The sequence below is a fragment of the Dermacentor silvarum genome, chromosome 3 (genome assembly GCF_013339745.2).
Source record: "Dermacentor silvarum isolate Dsil-2018 chromosome 3, BIME_Dsil_1.4, whole genome shotgun sequence".
Classification (NCBI taxonomy): Eukaryota; Metazoa; Arthropoda; class Arachnida; order Ixodida; family Ixodidae; genus Dermacentor; species Dermacentor silvarum.
In genome coordinates this window covers 18,563,315-18,589,549 of record NC_051156.1, presented here as the reverse complement: position 1 = coordinate 18,589,549, position 26,235 = coordinate 18,563,315, and the positions used below count along the sequence as shown (strand labels likewise).

At 46.5% G+C, this 26,235-nt stretch overlaps 1 protein-coding gene across 2 annotated transcripts in view; it reads right to left on the bottom strand.

Moving 5' to 3' along the window:
- Nucleotides 1-26,235, bottom strand: part of LOC119445358 (2-Hydroxyacid oxidase 1) — a 56,038-nt gene that overhangs the window by 18,694 nt on the left and 11,109 nt on the right. The window contains exons 3-5 of one of the 2 annotated variants that reach the window (XM_037709668.2): nucleotides 24,644-24,735; nucleotides 22,224-22,382; nucleotides 14,636-14,705 (exon numbers count right to left, since the gene is read on the bottom strand). In XM_037709668.2, the coding sequence (XP_037565596.1) occupies nucleotides 14,636-14,705; nucleotides 22,224-22,382; nucleotides 24,644-24,735 (321 nt within the window). The remainder of the gene's footprint in view (nucleotides 1-14,635; nucleotides 14,706-22,223; nucleotides 22,383-24,643; nucleotides 24,736-26,235) is intronic. The other variant, XM_049663225.1, reaches the window with a different exon arrangement.

Genomic DNA, 26,235 nt, shown 5'->3' with positions numbered 1-26,235 from the left:
TAGCCTCTGTAGCCCGGGACACATTTGAGGTAATAGTTGCAGATGAATTTTGCGAGCTAATTTCCAGACGTGCTTTTTCATCACAATGTGCAGAATTTGATAATTCACTAGTGTTAGCTAAGCAGAAAATAAATGCTTGTTATTGGGCACAACATTCTCAATTAGACCCTGCATTCACAATGAGCGAGCTTCAATGTGCAATTGCATCATGTCGCCAAAAGTCTGCTGCTGGGCCGGACGGCATTACATACAATATGCTAAGAAACCTCGGGCTGAGAGGTACAAATGCTCTCTTAGACACTTATAATAATCTATGGATAGAAGAAACTGTACCTGATTCTAGGAAAGTCGCTCGAATTATACGAATTTTAAAACCGGGTAAGACGCCCTTGTGCCTTCAATCCTTCCGCCCCGTTAGTTTGACAAGTTGTTTATGCAAAGTAATGGAGAAAATGATTGACGCGCGACTACAGTGGTGGTGCAATGAAACGGATGTGTTGTCCAACTACTTAACAGGTTTTAGAAAACAGAGATGCACAATGGATGCAATATTGGATATAGTAACCTGTGTGGAACATGAACGTGCATGTGGCAACTTGATGATAGCAGTATTCTTAGACATCAAGAGGGCATTTCACACTGTTAGTCACGTTCATGTTCTGCTAAGTATGTTAGAACTCGGAATGTCCGGCAGGTCCTTGCGAAGGATTTCTGAATTTTTATCAGGACGCAAGATATTTCTTCAGACGAGTGAAGGAAAGAGTGCTGAACATGTTGTCAAGCAGGGAGTACCACAGGGAAGTGTACTCAGCCCTTTTCCTTTTAACTGCGTCATGGCTGATTTAGCGAGAAGACTGCCATCACAGTTAAGATTCTGACTGTATGCAGATGATGTGTGCATTTGTACATCTGGAACTAATGTTCAATTACTTCAGATGGCGTTACGAGACGGCATAAATATTATTAACCGCTTTTTGAGACAGAGAGGAATGGTTCTATCACATGCGAAGACTGCTGTATTGCCCTTCACTCGGAGACAGTTAAAAAATTTCACTCTTAATCTGGAAGAACAACCTCTAATGATAGTCAAATAGCATCGTTTTCTTGGAATAATACTTGATCGGCAACTATCCTGGGTACCCCACATAAAAAAACTTGAAAACGAGGTCAATGGTGAATGTACTTCGCAGACTTGCTGGCACATCATGGGGTGGATCAGTATTGACCATGCTAACTGTTTAAAATGCATTAATACCACAAAAAATTGCGTATTCCGCGCCCATCTTGCACGGACTTTCACACACGTTAGAAGAGCGACTTCAAAGACTTTTAGCTAGAGGACTGCGCATATGTCTAGGAGTTCCACGAGCGACTTCTAGCCGTCTTGTAATAGCTGAGGCTCGCCAATCACCGTTTCCAGTTATGAGAAGTACAGAAACATGCCGGCATTATTTTCGTCTTCAAACACAGCATAAAAACCACCCATTGGCTCTAGACATAATGAAACGAGATAGATGTTATGTTAATAAAGAAATTCAGGAAAATCTTCATATATTGCTAATAAATGAATTTTGGAACTCAGATGTCGAATATCCTCCATGGCTGCTTACTCGTCCAAAAATCGAATTGTCAGTAGATGGCATATTGAGGAAAAAAGACATGTGTATTGAAGCTGCTCAACAACTAGCACTTTACCAGATTTATATGCGGTATTCAGGATACGTACACGTCTATACAGATGGCTCCTGTACAGCAACCTCGTCAACTTCAGCATTCTATATACCGCACCTCAATAAACACGAATCATTTAAGTTATCTCGTGCGACTTCGTCCACAACGCCTGAACTGTTCGCAATCCTATGTGCGTTAAAATTTATAACTTCAGTACGAGATGCGCAAAAATGGGTAATTTTCAGCGATTGACAGGCGGCACTAATACCACCTGCAGCACAAAAGCAAAAAACAATCAGTGATAGTACAATATATGAAACACTTTGAGACCTCACAAAGGCAAGCCAAGAGAAGCATGAAATAAGATTCAAGTGGATATCTGGACATTGTAACATTCCTGGCAATACAGCAGCCGATGAAGCAGGACGACAAGCACACCTCAAAGATGATGCGATTTCGCTCCTAATATAAAAAAAAGGATTACGCTGCATCATAAGGGCTACATCTTTTAAAATGTGTAGAAATACGTGGTTTGACCAGAATTCGAAGAGCTCTGATTTATAACATATTGATCCGCTTATTGAATTCAAATTGCCGTTGTCATTAGACAGAAATATGGAAACCCTTATTCATCGATTACGACTAGGCACTGCCAACACAAAACATTTCTTACATAGAATTGGCCGTGCGGAAACCCCCGAATGTGATTGTGGATTTCTAGATGAACATGTATATAACCTCCTTTTAGATTGTCCACATCACGACACACCAAGACGCCGACTTAAATCAACTTTATTGGCATTAGACCGCAGACCTTTCAGTTTAAGGAAACTTTAGGGCCCTTGGTCAACAACGGCCTTGCAAAGGAGCGCTATAAAAGCGTTAACAATATTTCTCGAAGAGAGCTGCATTGTTGGCCGTTATTAACGCTTATAATGTTTCTTTTATTTCGATGTAGCTGTATATGTGTTTGTGGATTATGTTATGTTCATATTCTGTTCTGACTATATGTGAAAATGCATGTACACGATGTGTGCACCACCCGCTGATTAGAGACTGTATTGTAAGGTGCCATTATTGTTTATATTCTTGAGACTTTCTTCTGCAGTGAATGGAGTGATTCTACATCGTATGTACCACGTTTTTCTTTCTTTTCTCACCGTGTTGCTGTGCAAACGTTGCTTATATGAGAAGGCTATTTTAAACCCTGTATGTTGTAGGTTAGACCCATTCAAGAGCTAAGGAGTAGCCGGCGCCTTAAGGTACGTTCAGACTACGTACGTAATGTGCAGATGTTTCGCAAGAAACGGAAGCGCAAACGCAAAAAGCGCAACTAAATTGTTCAGAGTACAATCGTATGAAGCGTTAAGAGCGCAACAGTCGTCACGCACGCGAGCGTAATTGTTGGAAGGCCCGCTACTTTTACGTTTCATACAGATACGACAGTTACGGCGTGGCCAGTATGTGCCGCAGTTTCACTTTTAAATTTCTGGTGACGCAACTACCGGCATCCCCAGTTAGAGCAATGGCCCAACGGACATGGCTGTGTGTGTGCGTAGTAGCTTGTGTGCGTAGTTCGAGTAGTGTGCGCAGTTGTGCGCGTAGTCTGTTTACAGGCGCCATGTTGAAATCCACTGAGACGCAACTGACAATGTGAACGACCAGCATTGTTAACGATCTTAACGCTTGTAACGTGCGATACGGTTTTTATGACAGATGCGCGCTTTGCTAACGTCACGACCGCAGTCTGAACATACCTTTACTTGTGCGTCGACATCTCCTCTTATCATATCAATAAAAAAAAGGTTGTCGCAGTTTCACCTGAAAGGCGAAGCATCAATTGCGATAGCAAATTTGAAGAGAGCTATACGGAGTAATGATAGCAGCTTTATCAGCTGTATAAACTTGGACATGCAGCAGCACCGGCAACACGCAGAACTGTTGTCCACGCCGTCGGCGTTTTGCCCGCGTTCGCTCAAAATGCGTGCGGCGTTGGTGACTGTTGCCGGAGCCTCTGATATAAATAGGCACTTGATGCCGCAGCTAAACGTCGCCTCCCTTCCCTCCCCCTCCTCCCTTCCCTCCCCCCACCCCCCTCTCCCACGCCCTCTCGTGCGTCGGAAGAAGGCGCGTTTGCTCTACATATATGTTGATTGTAAAGGAGGAAAGAGACGCCTACTTCTGCAGCCCTTAAGGGAGCACAGCGCAGAACGCGCGTTTGTTCTCCGCCGTGCGTTCACTCCCCGTGAAAGCGCGCGTCCCTCGCCCCCTTTCACTCGCACATACAGCGTTCGGCTTGGCGCTGAGCCGTGCTCCCTCAAGGGCTGCAGAAGATAGCGCCAACCTTTCCCTTTCCCTCAAGAACCACTTACCGGCGACGATTTCATCTCCATTGACGTCATACGGAACCTCACGGCGACGGCGACGCTGACGGCAGAAATCTGCTTTTGAGTGTCCATATAATTGCTATCGCAATAAAAATTTTCCGAAGACAGACATCAGAGCCTGCGGCGATAGGGACGATGGTGACGTCGGAATGGTGACGATGGACAAGAGGCATCATTGTATGACTGTTGCGGTTCAAATTGCGGCTCGTAACGATTCTGTTTGGGGCGATAATAATTGGTGAATGGCGGTCGCAGACGGAAGGAGACAGTACAGCTGTTACAATGGCGAGCAACGTGGCCGATACGCTGACAGGCAAAACAGACTGGCCGATCGTTGTGGTTCGCCACTCGGCCGGATTTCGGTAGCGTGCCGAATACCGCTGACCGGTGGATGGACAACAAGCATTGGACAGCTCAGAAAGGGCAATGGCACATACAGAATGAACTTGAAGGTTAGCGAGTTCTGAGCAGGCTATTGCCTGCACAAACGGCACTGTAGGAAAGTTGTTGGGCTCACTGGGGCGGGAAAAAGCGGCAACGACACGTAAACAAAATGGCTGTCGAGACCGATTTCACTTCCACACGTCCAATGACTTCCACACGCCAGTCTTCTGACTGGCGCAACTCTCGGTTGTGCCGTAACAATATCTCAGATGACCGCAGAAACTCGCTGTCAAAACGCTGGAGTAAGGAAGTGCGGCTGCAGCAGCGAGCGAATTGACCTTCGCGCTACGTTTCGCCTCAACACGACCTAAACGGCGGACTCTGTGCCCGCCGCAGATCGCTTTCAAGCCCCGGCCGCCCGCGCTCATCACAACCAGCAGCCGCCGAAGTAGAGCGCCGCCCCCCCTCCTTCACTCTGTTTCATTGCACGCGACGGGAGACGGCGCACTTCTTCCTCGCTTTCCTTCCTTGCGCGCACAAGATGGAACAGCCATCGTCAGCCCACCCTATCATGCTTTCAATCGCACATACAGCAAACGGCGCGCGGCGATCATGTTATCTCTCTTGGACATTATACCGAATGTCACGGCGACGACGACGGCAGGAATGCGCCTGGAGTGTAATAAAATTCCTTTCGCAATAATAGTCCAACTCTGTAATTACCTCCTTATACAGGAACAATACAAGGTGGGCTGTACTTGCCAAAGTACACAGTATATACGTTGTGAGAAAAAGAGGTATTAGGGGGCTCTACTGTCAAGTACAAACGCATGGAGCACGCGTAATGTGCTTGATGATGATGATGATTTATTGGCATCCCCTTTGAAACGGGGCGGCGACAAATAGTCACCTAGCCTGCTTGATTTAATCAGGTATACTATACATGTTCGCTATCTAGCATTTTTGTATACCTCTTATTATTTTTCTTTCGAAAAAATTTACCTTGTACCGCTACCTATGATTTTAAGAGTATCCATCTTTTCCCTGCTTTTTTTCCACCAGTACTCTAATCGTCTGTTGCTTATCTCTACGGCTGATCTGTTGATGTTTCCTTCCACTTTAAACCCAAGCGCTTCTGGGAGTTGCACGTTACCTACGGTTCTCGCTGGGTGGATCTCGTCGCATTCCATTAGGATGTGCTGAGTGGTCTCTGGATCTTTACTACAGCATACACATGCCTCATCTAGTTCCGAATATTTGCTCCGGTATGTTTTGGTCCTTAGGCAACCGGCTCGAGCCTCAAATAGCAAGGCACTGCCCTTTGTGTTATCGTATTTAAACTAAAACCTCATTCACAGTGGCATCATAGACAGTTACAAACTGCTGAACGCAGCAGAGCTCTGTCACTCGCGAAGGTAACGTACTTGCCTTTTCCGTCACCTGTTTGTTTCCCCGTTTGAGATTCAAGAATATAAGAGCTATTAACGCTGTTTATTTCGCTAAACACGTTAAACTTGAGTCTACGAGGAGAAGTACAAATTCTGCATAGACGAAATAGTCCTTCATCAGTTCTTCTAAAGCGAGAAAGGCGAAGTTTGCTTTGAACAATAGATGTATACAGTAGTATGTAGGGGCTGTACGCCAACGTGCAGAGCATATTCTCATACCACAGAATGCGCAAGAAAAATGTTTTGGTTTGAAGGGATGTAAAACACAATGGCATAAATATTGATATTCGTACAACTAAAATCCTTTGGTTTAATTTCCTTGACTGTTTTGGGGTTATTATATATTTATAAAATATATTATAAACTTGTTCGTGATGAAGGAAAAAAAGTACGTTGGGCGATTATGTATGATGAGAGCAGGAGCTTGTAGCATGAAAAATCATAGTTTGGACTCGTGAAGATCGTATATATGTATTTTTGAATGCAATAATTATTTAGGTAATTCTTCGGTCACACACGCAAACCATGCAGCAACGTACACCAAGCTTTTATTGCAACTATAGCTTTAAATTAAACACTTCACTGCATCACAGCGCTCAAAATGCATGTAGCGTAGCCGCAGCGTAAGGTGCTGTTTCTTTTCTGGAGTTAGCTCAGGAGCCGAGTTTTGGTCGTCACAAGGAAGTGCAGGCGAGCAATGCATTAGCTTGATGATGGTGTTCGTAATTTAGATTTTATGCTGCTCACAACCGATGACTCCTGAACGCTTCAGCTGGTGAAAGGAAAAAAAAAATGCCAGCGGCAGGGCATATTTGCCAGTCGTTGCGTTGCAAACTGCGGCCGCTGCACTTGAAGCTGAATATTTTGCACGCACAAACATTTCGTCGGCCGTCTTTGAGCAGGTTCATTTCTTCACTTGTCTACAAATACTCATTCTCCACCTGTAGAACACGCGACATTTGCATTCGCATCCTATTTTTTAGGAGCATGTGTAAGTTTGGCCAATGTCTTCAGAGGAGGCATTGGTTTGGCTCACTGTCTCTTCCGGATTTTTTCAACGGGCGACATGCCGTTGGAGCCTCGCTTGTTCTTTTTCTAGGAAATTTTCTTCAATATGTAAGGCGCAGTGTCGGGTAGCTACGAAGGAAGTGTCACTCTAACATACGTACGCCATCGGAATCTGCACAATCTTCCTGCCGGTCATACGCTCGATGACGTGCTCCTTGAAGTGGCGCTGGCACACGACTAATGCGGTTGAAACATTTTTCAGCACGGCGAAGCGCAAGCTCACGTCTCTCGGAAAGTTCTGGGTCTCAGCGCATCGAAACCAATGACTCTTTCGCGCGAGGCTTGCATATTTGTAGCCGACTTTACAGTTTGGCATGCAGCAAGTGGTGCACTTCCGGCTTGTTTTCTTTTGTGCAGGAACACCTTCACTCTGTCCCGGGGTCTCACGAGCTTGGTATTCACGTTCATCACCATCAGTCTTCACTTCGCTCCTTAAACGTCTAAGGAAATTACAAGAACTCGGAGAACTATCGTGACTGCGAGCGCAGCGCTCCGTGAAGTGAGCGTTTTAACAGACGATATAAATGACCGGTTTTGAAAATTACTCATTGCAACAAGAAACATCGCACTGTTAAGCACTCTGTCAACATAATTTAATCATTTTCTTTCAGGTTTTACTGTTAAAACATATTATTTTAAAATGTAACAGGCGCGCAATAACAACACTCTCATTAGCAGACGACGTGCGCTTCACGGCAAACCTCTGACCGCAGCGCCACTCCTGCTGTCATGATGCGGAGAAGCAGTGAACTACGCCCGTCGCCACACCTGTCAATTTAGCCACCGTAATCTGGGCACAAAACTCAGCCGCTTGGCGTGCTGCAATCGGTAGCGATGTACCTTTTTAAAACCGTATAATAAATTACACGCTTTACGTGGAGGGCTTAGATGCGTCAATTAATGTTCAGAAGGACCTATTCTAACGACTCAGTACGTTTGTGCAAAATCGTCAAAATCGTTTCAGGGTCCCTTTAAGCTTCGTCTTTAAGAGTGGAACGCGATTGCAGTCAAAGATTCCTGAATGCTTGTCAGGCTTCCCGGCAACTGCAGCTTTCTTTTTAGGTGCGAAGCACCTCATGTGCTCGGGCTGTCGGCGTCCCCTGTCGTCGTCATCACGGTAAAGCAAGCGGCTCGTGCTCGCGCTCGGCACGTGCTCGTGTCACTGCTCCCCCGTCACAGCTGGCTGCGTTGCCGCTCATCATTCCAGCTTAGAATTTCACTTCTGTAGTCGTAATGGGGAGGCCGCGTTTACGGTGTTATGAGCCATTGCTTAAGGCAGTATGAGCCTATTAGCGGTGCTTCACTGCATGCTTTGCACCTCCCCAGGTTTCACGTTAGTGGAGCTGCATTTCGCTCAATGAGTCCTTTGACACTTGCGCATAAAATTTAATTCACCGCTCAAAGAGAGCCTACGACCCTACTCGTGCTAACTGTAATAACTTATAAAATCTAAAACAGTAAGAAAGGCGTCCATAATGGCCAAATTGAGAAATTAGCGAAACCAAATTAGCGAAAACCAAGTTAGCGAAACCATCAATGTTAAAGATAACAATGATGGTTGCGCTAATACTTCATGCTAAAAGACATCATCAAGCTTGTCCTAAAAAAATACTAGTGACGGCTTGGCCACACGGCGACTTTTTTTTTCCAACTTCGCCTGACTTCGCCTCCACATGCGGCATGCCGAGAAGGTGAGCGCCATCTTGATAATATTTTTCCATGAAGAAAACCGGGGTGCGGCGCTGTGTGAATGGTAGAAATGCTGGACATGGTGGCTTGTGTTGAGTTTCCGCGTAACAGCATTATGTTTTCTTGTATATTCAAATTACAATCCGACGCGATCATGCCTGAAGGTTGTGGTTAAGTCGTACTTTACGCTTTTTCCGACGTATTTTACTTTGAGAAATCCAATTACTTCACTAACACCTCTGCACAACTACGCATCGATTCTAGGAATGCAAGAGGAGAGATGTTAGTAGAATTCGCGGAAAAGAATAGGCTGCGAATAATGAATACCTTCTTCAGGAAGCGCAGCAACAGGAAGTGGACCTGGAAAAGCTAGTGGAGAAACAAGGAATGAAATAGATTTCATACTCTGCCGATCCAAGCATAGTGCAGGATGTAGAAGTTTTAGGTAAGGTTAAGTGCAGTGACCATAGGTTAGTGAGGTCTAGGTTTTCTCTCAATTTGAAGAGAGAGAGAGTGAAATTAGTCAAGAGGAAACAGGCCGACCTAGAGGCAGTAAGGGTAAAAGCAGACCAATTCAGGCTGGTGCTTGCAAACAAATATGCAGCTTTAGAAAAGGAAGATAAAGACAACATAGATGTAATGAATGAAACCGTAACTAGGTTGATCTCAGAAGCAGCAATTGAAGTGGGAGGTAAGGCACAAGGCAACCAGTAGGTAAGCTCTCCCAAGAAACAAAGGATCTAATAAAGAAACGACAGAAGATGAAAATGTCTAACTCAAGAGATCAGATAGAATTCGCTGAACTGTCAAAACTAATCAACAAGAAAAACGTAAGGGATATTCGAAATTATAACGTGGGAAAGATTGAGGAAGCCGTAAAATATGGACGCAGCATTAAATCAGTAAGAAGAAAGCTTGGCATAGGACAAGGCAAGATGTAAGCACTGAAAGTTAAGCATGGTAATATCATCAGCAATTTCGATGACATAGTATAAAAGCAGCGGAAGAATTCTATACTGACCTGTACAGTGCCCAAAACAGCCAAGCTACTTTCATTCGAAATAGTTATGAACCGGATGCAGAAGCTCCTTCTATAACTAGCGATGAAGTTAGAAGGGCCTTAAAAGACATGACCAGGAGAAAAGCCGCTGGAGAAGATGGAATAACACTAGATTTAATCAAAGATGGAGGAGATATCATGCTTGAAAAGCTTGCGGCCCTTTATACGCAATGCCTCACAACTTCATGTGTACCAGAGAGCTGGAAGAACGCCAACATAATTCTAATCCATAAGAAGGGAGACGTTAAAGAACTGAAGAATTATAGACCCATTGGCTTGCTTTCAGTATTGTATAAAATATTCACCAAGATAATTTCCAATAGAATCAGGGCAACACTTGACTTCAGCCAACCAAAAGAACAGGCTGACTTAAGGAAGGGATATTCTACGATGGATCATATCCATGTCATAAATCAGGTAATCGAGAAATCTCCGGAATACAATCAACCTCTCTACAAGGCTTTCATAGATTATGAAAAGGCATTTGATTTAGTAGAGATACCAGCAGTCATAGAGGCATTGCGGAATCAAGGAGTACAGGAGGCATACGTGAATATCTTAGCAAACATCTACAAGGATTCCACAGCTACCTTGGTTCTCCACAAGAAAAGTAGAAAGTTACCCATCAAGAAAGGGGTCAGGCAAGGAGACACAATCTCTCCAATGCTATTCACTGCATGCTTAGAAGAAGTATTCAAGCTCTTAGACTGGGAAGGCTTAGGAGTGAGGATCAACGGCGAATTTCTCAGCAACCTTCGGTTTGCAGATGAAATTGTCCTATTCAGCAACAATGGAGACGAATTACAACAAATGATTGAGGACCTTAATCGAGAAAGTGTAAGAATTGGGTTGAAGATGAATATGCAGAAGACAAAGATAATGTTCAATAGCCTGGCAAGGGAACAAGAATTCTCTAGAGTCTGTAAAGGAGTACGTTTATCTAGGTCAATTACTCACAGGGGACCCTGATCACGAGAAAGAAATTTACAGAAGAATAAAATTGGGTTGGAGTGCATACGGCAGGCATTACCAAATCCTGACTGGGAGCTTACCACTGTCGTTGAAAAGAAAAGTGTACAATCATTGCATTCTACCGGTGCTAACATACGGGGCAGAAACTTGGAGGTTAACAAAGAAGCTCGAGAACAAGTTAAGGACCGCACAAAGAGCGATGGAACGAAAAATTTTAGGACTAACGTTAAGAGACAGGAAGAGAGCGGTGTGGATCAGAGAAAAAACGGGGATAGCCGATATTCTAGTTGACAGTAAGCGGAAGAAATGGAGCTGGGCAGGCCATGTAATGCGTAGGATGGATAACCGGTGAACCATTAGGGTTACAGAATGGATACCAAGAGAAGGGAAGCGCAGTCGAGGACGGCAGAAAACCAGGTGGGATGATGGATGGATGGATGAAGAACTTTATTGATGAAGTTAGGAAATTTGCAGGCGCAAGTTGGAATACGCTAGCGCTAGACAGGGGTAATTGGAGATCGCAGGGAGAGCCCTTGGTCCTGCAGTGGACATAAAATATAGACTGATGATGATGATGATGATGATGATGATGATGATGATGATGATGACCTCTGCAGCATGCGGCGGGCCTGCGTGGTTGGGTTGGTTCGGGATGATTTTCTCCGCCACGGACGCTGGCGCTTACGCCGACACACACCGACGCCGACGCCGGATTAGTGTGACACGGGGCCCTAAACACTATCGTGTTGAAATGCGGCCCGCAGCCATAGGTATGTGCAGTTTAAAAATGTGCGCAGATCCAGAAAATTTTGCAGTAAAAAAATGTAAAAAGTCTGATGCTTCTCCTACTACCTGACGCGAAGAGTGACGCGATAGAGCACCGTGTTCAGTTACTGTGCCCCAGTCTTTTATGTAGATTTTATTTTAAGAACTCATTATTTGTGTAGCCATATCCACGTTTTAGACGAAGCCTCATTTAACACCAGCCAACGCAAGCCTCGCAGACACATATGCCATCATTCCCATGAGGGCATTGTGCCCTTTAGGAAACTAGCATCGACGCTGGCGCCACATTACCATCTACGTGTTATAGTGAGGAACTCTATGATCGCGGCGATTCTCTCTCCCCTCACCCAACTGCTCACGCGCTATTGCAGCAGCTGGGGTCCCCTTTCGCCCGCTCTGCTCCGTCGAGGCGCACTCCTGCGCGGTGTTCAGATTCAATTCGTACGATTGATTTGAAGGGGCCGGATGTGGCAAGAAAATCTTACAATTGTGTACCTAAGTTTACGCATTATTTGCAACATGAAAAGCCATGGATAGACGCGCATAAGCTAGAGAGGCAAGTAAGCAAAAGTAAGCAAGAACGAAGTCACAGCCGAGCCAAACAGTGCTTACGCATTAGTAGACAACTCTCTGAATTTCTGTAGCTTTTTTTTTAATGGGTGGTAGTGCATACAGGCACTGAACAACACTGACGTGCGTTCTAAATACCCATGGCTGTACACACCGACGACTTTGACACACTGACGTTTTAGCGAATTGTGGGGCTGTGTGCAGAATCTCCAAAACTGCAGAGGCGTTTGAAGGTTGCAACCGTCGTAGCTCATTCTCAAGATCAAGCCCTGAAAAAAAAAGGAGTGGCATGTCGGGCCGATGATAAGCTAGAAATGAAATTCTTACTTCGATGGCAGTCATAAGCTGGAAATGATTTGTCCTTCCTCCCTTTTCCGTTACGCCGGCGACCGTCAAGTAATGGTCGTCGTTGTACGTGCTAGCCATAGTAGGCACTAAGCAGAAGAAAAAAGTCCACTACGCAGAAGCATAAGACCCCACCGCCATTGCATAGCAATAGCACAATCCAAGCCCCGGTGTCGACCGCGCGCTAGTGAGTAAGCTTCTTTATCAACCAAGCTTTACCTACAATGCTTTTATAACACATTTTCGTCATCCATAAAATCGTGAGCTCATATCAGTTCTGTGTGATGAATTTTCTGTAAATCACAATCCGTGCAAGTGCGGGATGATCTAGCACCATGTTTAAAAGAAACGCCAGGAATTCTGTAGGAATAAAACACACGCCTCGGGCCCGTTGAAAGACCCTGTGGTTTGCCTTTATTTTAATACTTGTTTTCTCTCTCTCTAATAAACATCACGTGAAAATTGCTATTTTTCCTCCAATTTTTTTTTGCAGCCAAGGAAAATGGCGATGCTCTTTTTCTTACAGTGAATAAAATAGTGTCATGCTGCCGTGACGGTGTAGTATGAGACACTGCTAAAGACGTGAGTTAGGTTAACTGTTTGTTGGCCGAACTTAATTGCCCGACGAAAGAAAGGTTACACTCAAAGTATATCGATAGCGGCGATCATCAGTCATCTGTGGGTCCAGTGCGTAGGTTATTTATACAAGCTTCATCTTACGTTCCAGCCTAATTGCTGGCGGTCGCGCACATTCCAGAATGTCAACCACTGTTCGCGTTACGCACGCTGATTAAAAAAGATTCGTTCGCCATAGAAAGAGAAGCAGTTTTCGAGAATGTTCCGGTACATGAATGTGCCTTTTGAGTCGTGTAATAGTTTTTATCTGGTGAAAAATTATCAACGCAATAAGATAAACAATGTACATATGTCACTATAGGAGCCTTGTTACAGTAAATTAAGATAAATGAAAACCTATTTAGACACTATATGGACATGTTTGATGGAGAGATCATATTAGAAACAAAAATGTGTTATTACAAACAAAAATGACAATGTATGTGTTATTAATGGCTATGTTTTATCATTAATTTGTTTCATCGACTGAATATCACCCTGCTAAAAGTTTCCAGGTTGTGCGGGCCCTGTCACAAATAAACCTGAAATGAAATTTGGAGGTGAGCCAACTTAAGTGGGCGAACTTGAAATTTATGGTTGGACCAACTAAAATTTGGGGTGGGCCATCTTGAAATTTAAGGGTAGCCAACGTAAATTTGGTGGAGGGCCAATTTGAAACGTTGGGATGGGCCAAAGTAAATTTTGGGGTGGACCAACTTAAAATTTGAGCGTGGACCGACATAAATTTGGGGGTGCGCCTAATTGAAATTTCGGGGTGGGCCAACTGAAACTTGTGGGTGGGTCAACTTGTTATTTGGGGGTATAATTATTCATACTCAGACAACTCCTTTCGCCTGTCTTTTCCTTGGTGTGTTGCGTCTTTTTCATTGCATGTAACTCCAGTGGAGTCCCTGCATAACCTTTATGGTTATGCAGGAACCTCAATACACCTCAATAGATACATGGGAAATGGCCGCCATGGGAGCGGCCATGTGGGAAATGGCCACTCCCATGGCGTTCTTCTTTCAGCATTGCTTGTCGTTCAGCATCATTGCGAGACTATTGACTTGCTTGATATCTGGTTTGTGAGACGTCAGAGACGTGCCTTGTGGGCTTTGTGCGTTTTCTCTCGCGCACGCACGAGTGCGGCGACTTGTAGTTTTCGAACACGTGGGAAAAACCACGTCACACGAACCACCTTTGCAGGATGAGGTTTTGTTCGAAACAGGGTTTTGCCAAACCCCACTCCGAGGGGTAGGAAGGGCGCAGCGGGGTTTGCGAGGCCTCTGCCAAGCGCACACGCTGTAGAAAGCCGGGCGCCTGGCCGGGGTGCGCCTGTACCCTTTTTTACCAGTGGGTGTCTGGCGGTGAGTTTCGAACGAACCACCTCCCGCAGTCGAGTCGGACGCCCTAACCGTTATGCCACGGCTGCGGCTTTCTGTTTTTATTCGCGTGCTTCCAGAGCTGCTTGCCACCCCATTATCCAAAAGCACTATGTCGCGTCGTGTGTCCATGTCTCAAGTGTCATCTTGGGCCATTCAATATTAAGCCGTTGCATGGTGATATGGAACGCCAGAGAACCTTCAAAGTGAAAGATTTGCGTTAAGTATTTCTTTATGAGCATCCACCACGTCACTCACCCAGAAGTCCCATGGCGCGGTCAAACTCCGACCGCAGAATGGCCAGTACCTGGTCCACGCCTTCTTTTCCCTGAATGGAGTCAAAAAATACCATCTTTGAGGTAGGATTATACGGAACAATTGCTTATATAGAAAACTTGCAGTCAGAGGAGTCATGAAAAAGACTGTGCTTCTTAAGTTCTTCATGTGGTATGACTTATAATTGGGCTGTCTAGATAGCAAAACATTTTCAGAACACTGTATTTCAGTTTTTGTTAGTTTAGTTTTAAAATTTTACAAATGTACCTTTTTGTAATAATTATTCAACAAGCTACCCACCCTCTTGCATTTGACGCAACGGACTCGTATTTACGTCGCCCCGGCTTCAGTTCACGCCGATCTCCTTCTCCCCACCGCCGCTCCCTTCCCCCCATGATTCGCCGTTCCAATCATGCCCAGGAGGAAAACTAACAGCGGCAGTTCCTGAGGCAACAACTGCGCCGTCGTCGAAATTTTCAAGGCCTCATACTTTCGCCGCCTAACGAGATTGTAGTATTTATAGACGGTGTCGCGACGAACGCTCTTGTCGACACAGGAGCAGTTGTTTATGTGATTAGTGAAGTTCTATGCCTCACACTGAACAAAGTGACGACTTTGCTTTTTGATATTTCGCTACGCACAGCGAACTCGCAGCACGTCAAGCCTTCGGCCACCTGCACCGCTCGTGTTTGAATTCAAGATGCCCTCTACATTATCGAATTTGTCGTCTTTTCTCATGTGTCGCATGACGTTATCCTGGGCTGGGACTTTCCTTCCGCGCATCATGTAGTTGGCGACTGCGTTCGTGCACAATTCGCCTTGTTTTCGTTCCGTACCACAACCGTCGATGACCCGCGCCCGTCTGATAAAGTGGTTGTCACTGCTGACGTCGTCATCCCTGCTTTCTCTGTCGCCTTAGTGTCCGTCACCTGTCACGCTGTCCCCAATTCAACCGCACTTTTTGCACCGTCTGAGGAATGTGCGCGTCGCCGGAACCTTGTACTACAGTTTGCAGTCGTCACACTTGATGATGACTTCGGTGCAGTTTGCGCGTGCAATCCCTTTCCCTGCCCATCAACTCTATTGCATGGCGAATCTGTTGGGCGTCTCGACACTTTTGATGCCATCTTCCCGTTTGATGCGCCGTGCGATACGACACCACTGCCTATCGGTGCCGTCACTCCTGCCGCCCCCCTCCCCCCCCCCCTCACCCGACCACGACGTCTTGTTGTGCAGCGTCCATAACGCTCTCCCGCAAGCTCACCGCAATCAGCTCGTTCAACTGTTTGACCGTTTTCGGGGTTCTTTCGACCTCGGCCCACCTTGCTTGGGTCGCACGTCAGCGGTTGTTCACCGTATTGACACCGGTCACCATGATCCACTGCGTCAGCGTCCCTACCGAGTGTCACAAGACGAACGCCACGTCATTAGTGAACAAGTCGATGACATGCTACAACGTGGCGGGATCCAGCAATCACACAGTCACACAGGCTTATCCGGTCATGCTGGTGCGGAAAAAGGACGCCTCAAGCAGATTTTGCGTGGATTACCGCCCACTAAACAAGATCACACGCAAGGATGTTTATCCTCTACCACGAATAGACGATGCCCTCGATTGTCTACAAGGTGCCGAATTTTTCTCATCCCTGGATCTTCGCTCTGGATACTTGCAAGTGCCGATGGCTGAAGCAGACCGTCCAAAAACGGCTTTTGGGACCCCTGACGGGTTATACGAATTTAATCTGATGTCCTTCGGCATGTGTAACGCGCCTGCGATTTTCGAAAGGATGATGGACACTATCCTCCCCGGACTTAAGTGGCGCACCTGTCTTTGCTACTTGCTACGACATAGTTGTCTTTTCTCGCACTCTTGAACCACATCTCGGTCGCCTCGATCAAGTTCTTGAGTGTCTCATGGCCACCGGTTTGCAATTAAACTTAAAAAAAAACGCCATTTTGGTGCCAGAAAACTTACGATTCTAGGCCACGTCGTTTCACATGAGGGAATCTTACCAGACCCTGCCAAACTGCGAGCCGTTGCCGAGTTTACCAAGCCAACCACCCTTAAAGAGGCTGCGTAGGTTCATCGGCTTGTGTTCTTATTTTCGGCGTTTCATCCGTTAACTTCGCGTCTATTATCGCCCCCTTGACTCAGCTACTTGCCAGCAGCGCTGACCTCTCGGCATGTAATTCCGATTGCGACGAGTCATTTACGAAGCTCCGCCGGCTCCATACGTCCCCTCCAGCACTGCGCGACTTCGGTCCCAATGCGCCTTCTGAAATTCACACGGACGCTAGCGGCGTTGGTCTTGGTGCCATTCTAGCCCAACGCAAAGACGGCTGTGACGAGGATGTCATTGCATGTGCCAGCCGTATCCTAACAAAGGCACAGTCAAACTATCATGTAACGGAAAAGGAATCTTTGGGAATTATTTGGGCAATCATCAAATTACGTACTTGTATACCTTTACAGACGCCAGTTTGACGTTGTGACTGACCACCATGCCTTATGCTGGTTTTCATCGACGAAAGACCCCACTGGCCGCCTCGTTCGTTGGGCTTTACACCTTCGAGAGTATGACACACGTGTCATTTATCGCTCGAGACGCAAAAGTTCAGACGCCGATGCCCTATCCTGTTCTCCGCTGCCTTTTGACTTACTTTGCTTACAAACGTACACCTGCAATTCGTCGTCCTTCAGCATCACCGACATGCCGGTCGAGCAACGCAAGGATGCCTGGATCGTTTCTCTGCTTGGCGTTCTGTCTCACCGTTCGCTTGAATCTGTCTCATGCACCATTCGTCATCAAGCACAACACTTTTTTGTTCGTGAAGGCTTGTTGTACCGCCGCAATTACCAAACCGACGGCCGCAGGTATCCCCCGTCATCTGCGCTCGGATATATGCACCGCCTTTCACGACGATCCTCAATGCGGCCACGCTGGCGTATTCAAGACCTACTCCCGCCTACGCCTGAGGTATTACTGGCGCGGCATGTATCGATACATTCGCCAGTACGTGCGATCATGCCTTTCGTGCGAACGCCGCAAGACACCCTCTCATAGTACCGCTGGTCCTCTACAACATTTACCGTGTCCTGCACGACCATTTGACCGCGTTGGCATTGATTTTTACGGTCCCCTCCCGAACACTCCTGCAGGCACCCGGTGGATCATTGTCGCCGTCGACCATCTCACACGGCACGCTGAAACATCTGCGCTGCCAGCTGCTACCGCGATAGAGCTCGCTCGCTTCCTTCTTCGCCACCTCATTTTGCGACACGGTGCACCCCGTGAATTATTAAGCGATCGTGGCAGCGTCTTTCTCTCAAACACTTTCGAGGCACTGCTCCAAGAATTCCGCATTGTTCACCGCACTACCTCTGCGTACCATCGTCAAACAAACGGCATTACAGAGCGTTTCAACCGTACCCTTGGAGACATTCTTGCGATGTACGTGTCTGATGATCACTCCAATTGGGACCGGGTGCGCCCCTTCGTCACGTACGCCTATAACTCTGCGCCACAAACTACCACCGGCTTCTCTCCATTCTTTCTTATATATGGACGTGAACTATAATGTTCCGCCAGGCCGGGGCACACTTGTACCCATTTGAACCAGTGGGTGCCCGGCGGCGGTGGGAATCGAACCCACAGCCTCCCGCAGCCGAGGCGGGCGTTCTACCACTTCCGAAGCGGCTGCTTATGTTAAAGAGTGTCGTCAACTGGCTCGCTCGTTTACTGCGCAACACCAATGTCGCCAAAATCTCGCTATGATGAATCCACATCTAGCGCCCACTATTCCCCCGGTATGCTAGTTTGGCTTGCAAGCAAGCAAGCAAGCAAGCAAGCAAGCAAGCAAGCAAGCAAGCAAGCAAGCAAGCAAGCAAGCAAGCAAGCAATGCAAAGCAATGCAAAGCAATGCAAAGCAATGCAAAGCAATGCAAAGCAATGCAAAGCAATGCAAAGCAATGCAAAGCAATGCAAAGCAATGCAAAGCAATGCAAAGCAATGCAAAGCAATGCAAAGCAATGCAAAGCAATGCAAAGCAAGCAAGCAAAGCAAGCAAGCAAGCAAAGCAAGCAAGCAAAGCAAGCAAAGCAAGCAAGCAAAGCAAGCAAGCAAAAGTCTACCTGAAGGATACGCTTGTTACAATATATAGATAGTTATACTTTTGCCGGCTTTTCCTAAAGTAAATCTGTTCATTCTCACTGCACAGGCGGTTACCCTCAGCACACTTTACGCACATCGCGACCTATGGCTACCGCACCTGCAGTTTATGAAGATAACCACTTATACTGGTCGTGGCTTTATAGGAATCGTATTGCTCTGTTGAACAAGTTTCGGACGGCCGCGCACCGCGGGGATGTGACGAGCCATAGCGCAAGGGCGCTGCTATGTTGGTACCCTATGCAGACGCTCAGGCGCAGACGACGAGATGCGATTCAGACATAGAGTTATTATACTAACTCTAGAGGAAAAGCTGGACGAAAAAACTGGGAACCTCAAAGGCACCGCCATGTTGCTACGACTCATTTTTGTGGAACAAAATATATTCAAAATATTATGCAAAAACAAGCACTTGCACCTAGCACATACGTACGGACAACGTTTGAAGTTCATTCCGTATATTTTTCAGAAAGATCGGATGGCTATTTCGAAAATTATAATGTAAAATTTACGGTGTCTTAAAGTCTGCGCTTGCAGGCGCTTCAACTAGATGGCGCTACCATGCTGACGAAGGATCGGGATGGCGTGCACTTTGCCAGATGATTGGAAGGTGAGTAAGGTGGTTCCGTTTCACAAATCAGGTAACACCCATTGTCCCCTAGACTACAGGCCAATATCATTAAGCAGTGTACCATGTGAACTTCTCGAACACATTATTCAAACTTGGTATCTTTCCTTGAAAAAATATGTTTTTCCCCTTGTCAACCCGGTTTCAGGAAGCGCTTCTCTTGTGAAACACAGTTACTCTCTACTACGAAGGACTTTTTTGGAAATTTTGACAAAAATTTGATAAACGATTGCATCTTTTTAGACTACGCTTAAGCCTTCGACACTGTATCACACAATCTCCTCCTAAAAATGAGCAAGCTGAATATAGATGCTAATACTGGATTCAATGCTTTCTAACCAACCGCCTACAGTACGTTCACGTTAATGATTATTACTCTGCTACTGTTCTTGTTACTTCAGGCGTACCACAGGGATCGGTTTTGGGTCCATTATTATTTCGTATTTATAATAATGACTGGCCTGTTGGCATTAACTCTAGCATTAAGCTCTTTGCTGATGATTGCGTACTTTATCGTACAATTGTTAACCCACAGGACGTTTCTATTTTGTAATCCGACATTGATGCTATTTCTAACTAGTGCAACAATGGCTTATGAAACTAAATATTTCTAAATGTAAGGTCACGAGAGTAATGCATCAAAATAAAGCTAATGACAACTTTGCGTATACCCCCAATAATTCTGCTTTAACCCCCGTTACTAGTTACCGCTATCTTTACGTACATGTAACTCACAACCGCTCATGGAATATGCACGTTGAACATGTAATTATTAACGATAATCGCATGCTTGGAATTCTACGCCGAAATTTTTCATCCGTTCCCTCCGATTTAAAGACTAAATTGTACACAGCTCTAGTTAGGTCAAAATTAAAATATGTTTGCTCCATTTGGGAGCCATCTAGCTCCGCATTAACCGCTGCCCTTGAATCAGTTCAGAACCGCGCTGCTCGATATGTGCTCTCTACTCTCGCTACGCCAGCGTTTCTTCAATGAAAGCTAATTTTGGTCTATCGACACTTAAGTCACGCCACAAGTGATTCCCCTTAAACCTCTTTCACAAAATTTTGTACACTAACCAAAGCTTAAAAATGGTCTTTTCCCGTCCCCAGATTACATGTGCTCACGGATCGATCATAAACTCGAGGTTAAAATTCCGCTATGCCGCAATAACACTTGCCATGCCTCCTTTTTTTTCCCGCAAACAAGCAGCCACTGGAACCACCTTCCCGCCTCCGTCACTGCAACCGAAGACCCTGCCGCTTCCAAAGTTGTGATTAACCATTTATTGTTAGAACACTTCTCTCTGTAATGCCCTGGGGCCCTGAGAGTATAAAAATAAATAAATAAACAGAGTTAGTACACTAACTCTGTGATGGCTGGCGTAGCCATCTTTGTTTATTTGGACAGTGTTGCCAGCAGAAGTAACAGATTCTGGAATTGCCATTAACGTCCGCCGTGGTATTCTGAGATGAGCGGAGGGTATCACCGTCTGGTGACGTGACGTATGCCTCGCGCTTCTCTCTCATTGGTGAGCACGCGTGCGGCAAAGCAATGCGAGGCGTTTTTTTATTTCCACTCCCTGTAAAGACACTCGGGTGGTGCACCTCCGCCGCGCCTCAATCGCGCCAGAAATCGCGCTATGTTGTTCCAGCTTTAGATAAGAAAATCAGCGGCGTATCGAAATAACGTGCAATAATGCAATAATGCACTAAGCTACATACGTTCGACCTGTAGTCATGACAAAACATTTCGTGGATTTTACGTGACAGAATCATGATTTGATTATGGCGCACGCCGTAGTGGGGGCTGACCCCCTGGGGTTCTTTAACGTGCACCGAGTGCAAGGCACACCGAGGTTTTTTTCATTTCGCCCCCACCGAAATGCGGTCGCCATGGTCGGGATTCAAACCCGTGCGCTCTGGCTTAGCAGCGCAACGCCGAAGCCACCACATCACCACGGCGGGACGCAGTCATAACAAAATTACTTGAACTGACGGTCACTGTCAGCTGTCCTTTAACAGCGAAGCTGTATATGCCTATGCTGAAACACTCGTGGTCCGACCACAGAAACCCTCCGGCGGAAATAAATCTACCGAAAACCTGCCGAAAGCTCGCGTCTCGTTCACTTGGTATATATCGAAATTGGCATAGAATTGTACCAATGGATGACTAACATGACCGATAGGTCATGCCATCACGAACATCACATGCTCGTCAGATACGTCACGATTAACGATCATGAAATCATGTCTGGCGCATACTCGCATTGGATATGTGGGTATGAGCCAGGGACAAGAAAGAAAGAAAGAAAGGAGGAAGGAAAGAAAGGAAGAAACAAATAAGGAAAGAAAGAAACCACGTGTAGCTCATACCGGGCCGCACATTTCAGCTCCACTGGTTTTCTATCTGTACGGGGTGCATGGGCGGTGAAATTTCTTAAATTATGTCCTCAGGTATTGTTATGATCACGGAACGCCTCTGCGAAGGAAAATTCAAATTATGCATATTACAGTGCGGGGCTCGAAATTTCTTGGGCGGTAGAACTAAACAAAAACCCATAAACAATATTGGCGGCAGAGGTCTTTAAAATAATTAGTCATTAATGTTGTTACAAACGTTTACCAACACCGAAGGGTGAATTGTGACAACCATTGAAAGCGAAAAATTTCTATCCTTACTAAACATTTGCCTTGAACACGCTGCATTCTGTTCAGGCAGCAAAAGCAGGCTTAGGATTTGTAATTGGGCTGTCTGCATCCACAAGAATCACCTTGTAGGCGAGCCCCCAGAGAACAGGCCTGCCGATGAACACGGCCCGGGCACCCAGGCACAGCGCTTTGGCAACGTCGGTGCCACAGCGCACGCCGCCATCCAGGTACACATCACAGCGACCCGCCACTGAACGGACCACTTCTGGCAGGCACTCGATCTGCGCACGAAACAAGCCAAGGGGGACATTTGTTTCCAAAAAGAAAACGTCAGTCGTATTATGAAAATGCTCTACACTTGCGCAGGTGTTAGAGCGGCAAAAAATGTGGACAAATTTAGTTGATATGGCGCGCCATGAGAGTGGTTCATTGCTTTGACATATTAACGCATGACGGTCGGTGCGGGTCCTTCACCTTTTTTTTGGCAGGAACGGCCTCGCAGACAGGAGTTTGATGATGCAGTGGCACTCTGACGGGCACCACCTCTCTGCTCCCTTGCCTTCACCCAACATTCATAGTGCCGATGGAGCATACAAAACATTTTACATGTAAAATGAAAGTAATCTCAGCAGAGTTTCGGAGAAATCTGACAAGCAGACAAGAAACCTTGTCTATTACTGATATGACAATACACCGTAATAAATAAATAAATAAATAAATAAATAAATAAATAAATAAATAAATAAATAAATAAATGTCACAGTTTCGCCCTAAGGGCGAAGCAATGAATGCGATAGCAACACAGCAATGTCATACGAAGTAAGGTGAGCGGCTTTGGTAGCAATATGAATTGTAGTAAATATGAGCTGATTAAGTAAGCAGGTGTGCTGCGGCGTAAGTAGACCGACATGAAGAGAGACTCGATGACCACGAGAAGGCGCGTGTGGAACGGTGGTGTTGATGAGAAGCGCTTCCCGTGGGTAGCGCGTGCGAAGGGACACACCTGTAGAGCTGCACTGCCGATCCGGGCAGCATTGCATGTGTAGCGTGCGTTGGAAAATGTGGCCCGACTATTACTAACTGAATGAACAAGCGTGGTGTGAGCGCGCACAAGCAAACATGAATAGATCACACTGAATGACTGCAGACAACGACTGTCAAAACGCTGGCAGCAAGCGCATACGCCGCAGCGGGAGAAGGTACTACGTGCGGTCTATCGCTTCAACGAAAACTGAGCGGCGAATGCAGCGCGCAAACAAAGGTCAAAGCCGTGTGGAGATAAAGGCGCAACCGCATGCACGCGATTTTCGAGCGACAGCGACAAGCGCCGAGCGACAGGTTTTGCCGTCGCGGAAGGCTAGCCGTCGCTGTCGCTGGTCGTGTCGCCGGTTTCTGGCCAGCCAGAAAATATCGCTTGTCGCCCGGAAGTCAGCGCGACGACATCCGCTGGGGACAGCGATTGCACAACAACATGACAGCAATCAGTCTGCCCGCTTCGATCTGAATTCGCTCTTGCAACTTGCTCTCTGCTGTGACAGCAAAAAATAAATAGTACAATCAGTCATCGCTTCACCTCATCGCTAGCTGAAGACTAAGTATCGGCGCTCCCTTGTCGTTATTATTGAGATCGGTTGTTTTGTTTTGACGCTGTTAGGCCTGAGACGCCACCGAGAGCCGAGAAAGTGTTTTAAGTTTTACTCAACAGATGGCGCCACGGCACCTTACGCTGGCGGCATGGGACGGAGTTCCACTGGGGATGCATGGAACGGATTTTCACTGGGGATGATAGCATATTTTAGCTAGGTCTAGATAAAACATTGACCTTTTGATAAAATTGATATTTGTTTACGCGCGCAAGATAACATTCATTCGCACAACAATGTAAATCCGTCGCTACTCTTTTTTGCGATGTCGCGTTCATGTGGTTGCTCCACGCCGCGACACGACAGCGCGACAGGGTGTGCCTGTCGCGTCGCTTGTCGCTGTCGCTTGAATATCGCGTGCATGTGGTTGGGCCTTAAGAGACGGTGCGGGCGAGCGACAAGCGCGGTTGTTGGCAGAGTAAAAGTGCCTCCCCCCCGCTTCCTTGCTTGCGCGTGGGAGATTGAGTGGAAAGTTCCCCTTCGCCCGGTTGCAAGATAGGCCCCTGGTGCCGGAGCGCAGCGTCGCCCCGCCTCCCTCCGCGTCCCCCGCACGCTTCCGCTCGGGCATACGGCGCGCGGCGAAGATTTTATCTATACGGAACCTCACGGCGACGGCAGAAATCCGGTTGAAGTGTGCATATAATTGCTATCGAAATAATAAATAAATAAATAAATAAGTAAATAAATAAATAAATAAATAAATAAATAAATAAATAAATAAATAAATAAGACACTATAGCGCGAGAAGGCTTTGTCTATGCCGGAGTTGGTACAGATTACTTTTCAAGAAAGAACTCATTTTGTGCAAAACAGTTTAGAAAAGAAAGCATCAGAATATTCTTTCTGTCCCAAGAATGTCAGGTGAAAAAGCGGCGACACGCATACAGAAAACGACTTACCGTTGATGGTTCTCCGTCCATCTGTCGGGCGCCGTGATTGGACACCAGTATGGCGGCTGCACCGTGATTCACAGCCTCGACGGCATCGTCAGCTGCGAGCATCGGTAGTCGGAGATAAGGAGTGTGATTGCGATACAACTGTGGTTGCGAGTTCTTGCGATACAACTACATGCATGATCCGCCGATTCATTAATCCCAAGCCTTCCTTGTGGTTCTCGATTAGTTTTGGGGTTTTCTCGTAGATTATCATAGGAAATTGGGCGGTTCATCCCCAGGGTTTGGCATTGATCCATGGCGTAGCATTTATACTTTTGTAACTGGAAGCATTCTTTGCCTCGTACCGTGCACTTTGTGGCAGGAGCCTGTCTCTCTTTCTTTAGTGCATCTTCAATTTAAAAAAAGTATTTCTACGCTAAAGCGACAGGAAGGTCAGTAGAAGAGGACAAAGTGCGCTTCTCTTTGCAGCGGCTCATTGTCGGCGCGGCTACACTTCTCCCCTTTTCATCAATTCAAGTTTAAGTAAACGCACCCCATCGTAACAGTTTTGGTGGAAGTGTGGGGTAAAACAACGGCGCCCCCGAAGGACGACGACGAACTGACCGCAGAGACGCAATCCGTGGAGATTCGCTGAAGTCGCCGAATTGCCGGTCTGCTACCAGAGATGGCTTCTGACGGCGACAACCCGTTACCTCCTACCAGCGTCCCATGGCAGCCCCACATCGAGCCACGAACCTTCGCCGGAAAAACTGGGCAAGACGTGGACGGATGGCTCAGCTTCAACCAACAAGTAAGTCGGTTCAATGGCTGGAATTCCGCCGCCCAACTTAACGTTTCCTTCTTCCTCAAGGGAACCACGTCTGTGTGGCTTGAAAACCACGAAGAAAGCTTGACTTCTTCTTCTTTCTGGGGTTTTACGTGCGAAAACCAGTTCTGATTATGAGGCACGCCGTCGTGGAGGGCTCCGGATTAATTTTCACCACCTGGGATTCTTTAATGTGCACTACAACGTAAGAACACAGGCGTTTGCGTTGTAGGGCACGTTAAACAACGTGGGAGAAGTTCGTTGACGAAATCAAGAAGTGCTTCGGAGATCCGACAGCTAAAAAGAAGCGTGCAGAGCAAACGCTAATGCAGCGAGCACAAATCCCCTGCGAGACTTGCACTACGTACATCGAGGAAGTGCTTAAGATGTTCAAGGCCATGGATCCTCAGATGACCGAAGAGGACAAAAGCTGGTCACCTTCTAAAAGGGATTACTGAGGACGTGTACTAGATCCTCATAGGAAAATACAGTCTGGAGTCCGTAAGAGACGTCGTTCTGCACTGCCGCACATTTGTAGCACTGAAAGCTCGGCGTAGTCCACCGAAGTTCGGCCGCCTGGCCAACGTGGCTATCGTCGAAAGTGGTCCCAGCCCCATCCGACCTCGCGTCCGTGATTCGGCAAGTGGTGCGCGAAGAGCTTGACTGAAGCGAGACGGTTTCCCTCTCGACTCATCGGGTTCGAGAGACTTTTTTTTTCCGGCGACTTCGGTGAGACATCCATCACCGCGGCCTCCGTAGATGCCAACAACTTTGCGCCTTGTCTAGGAGT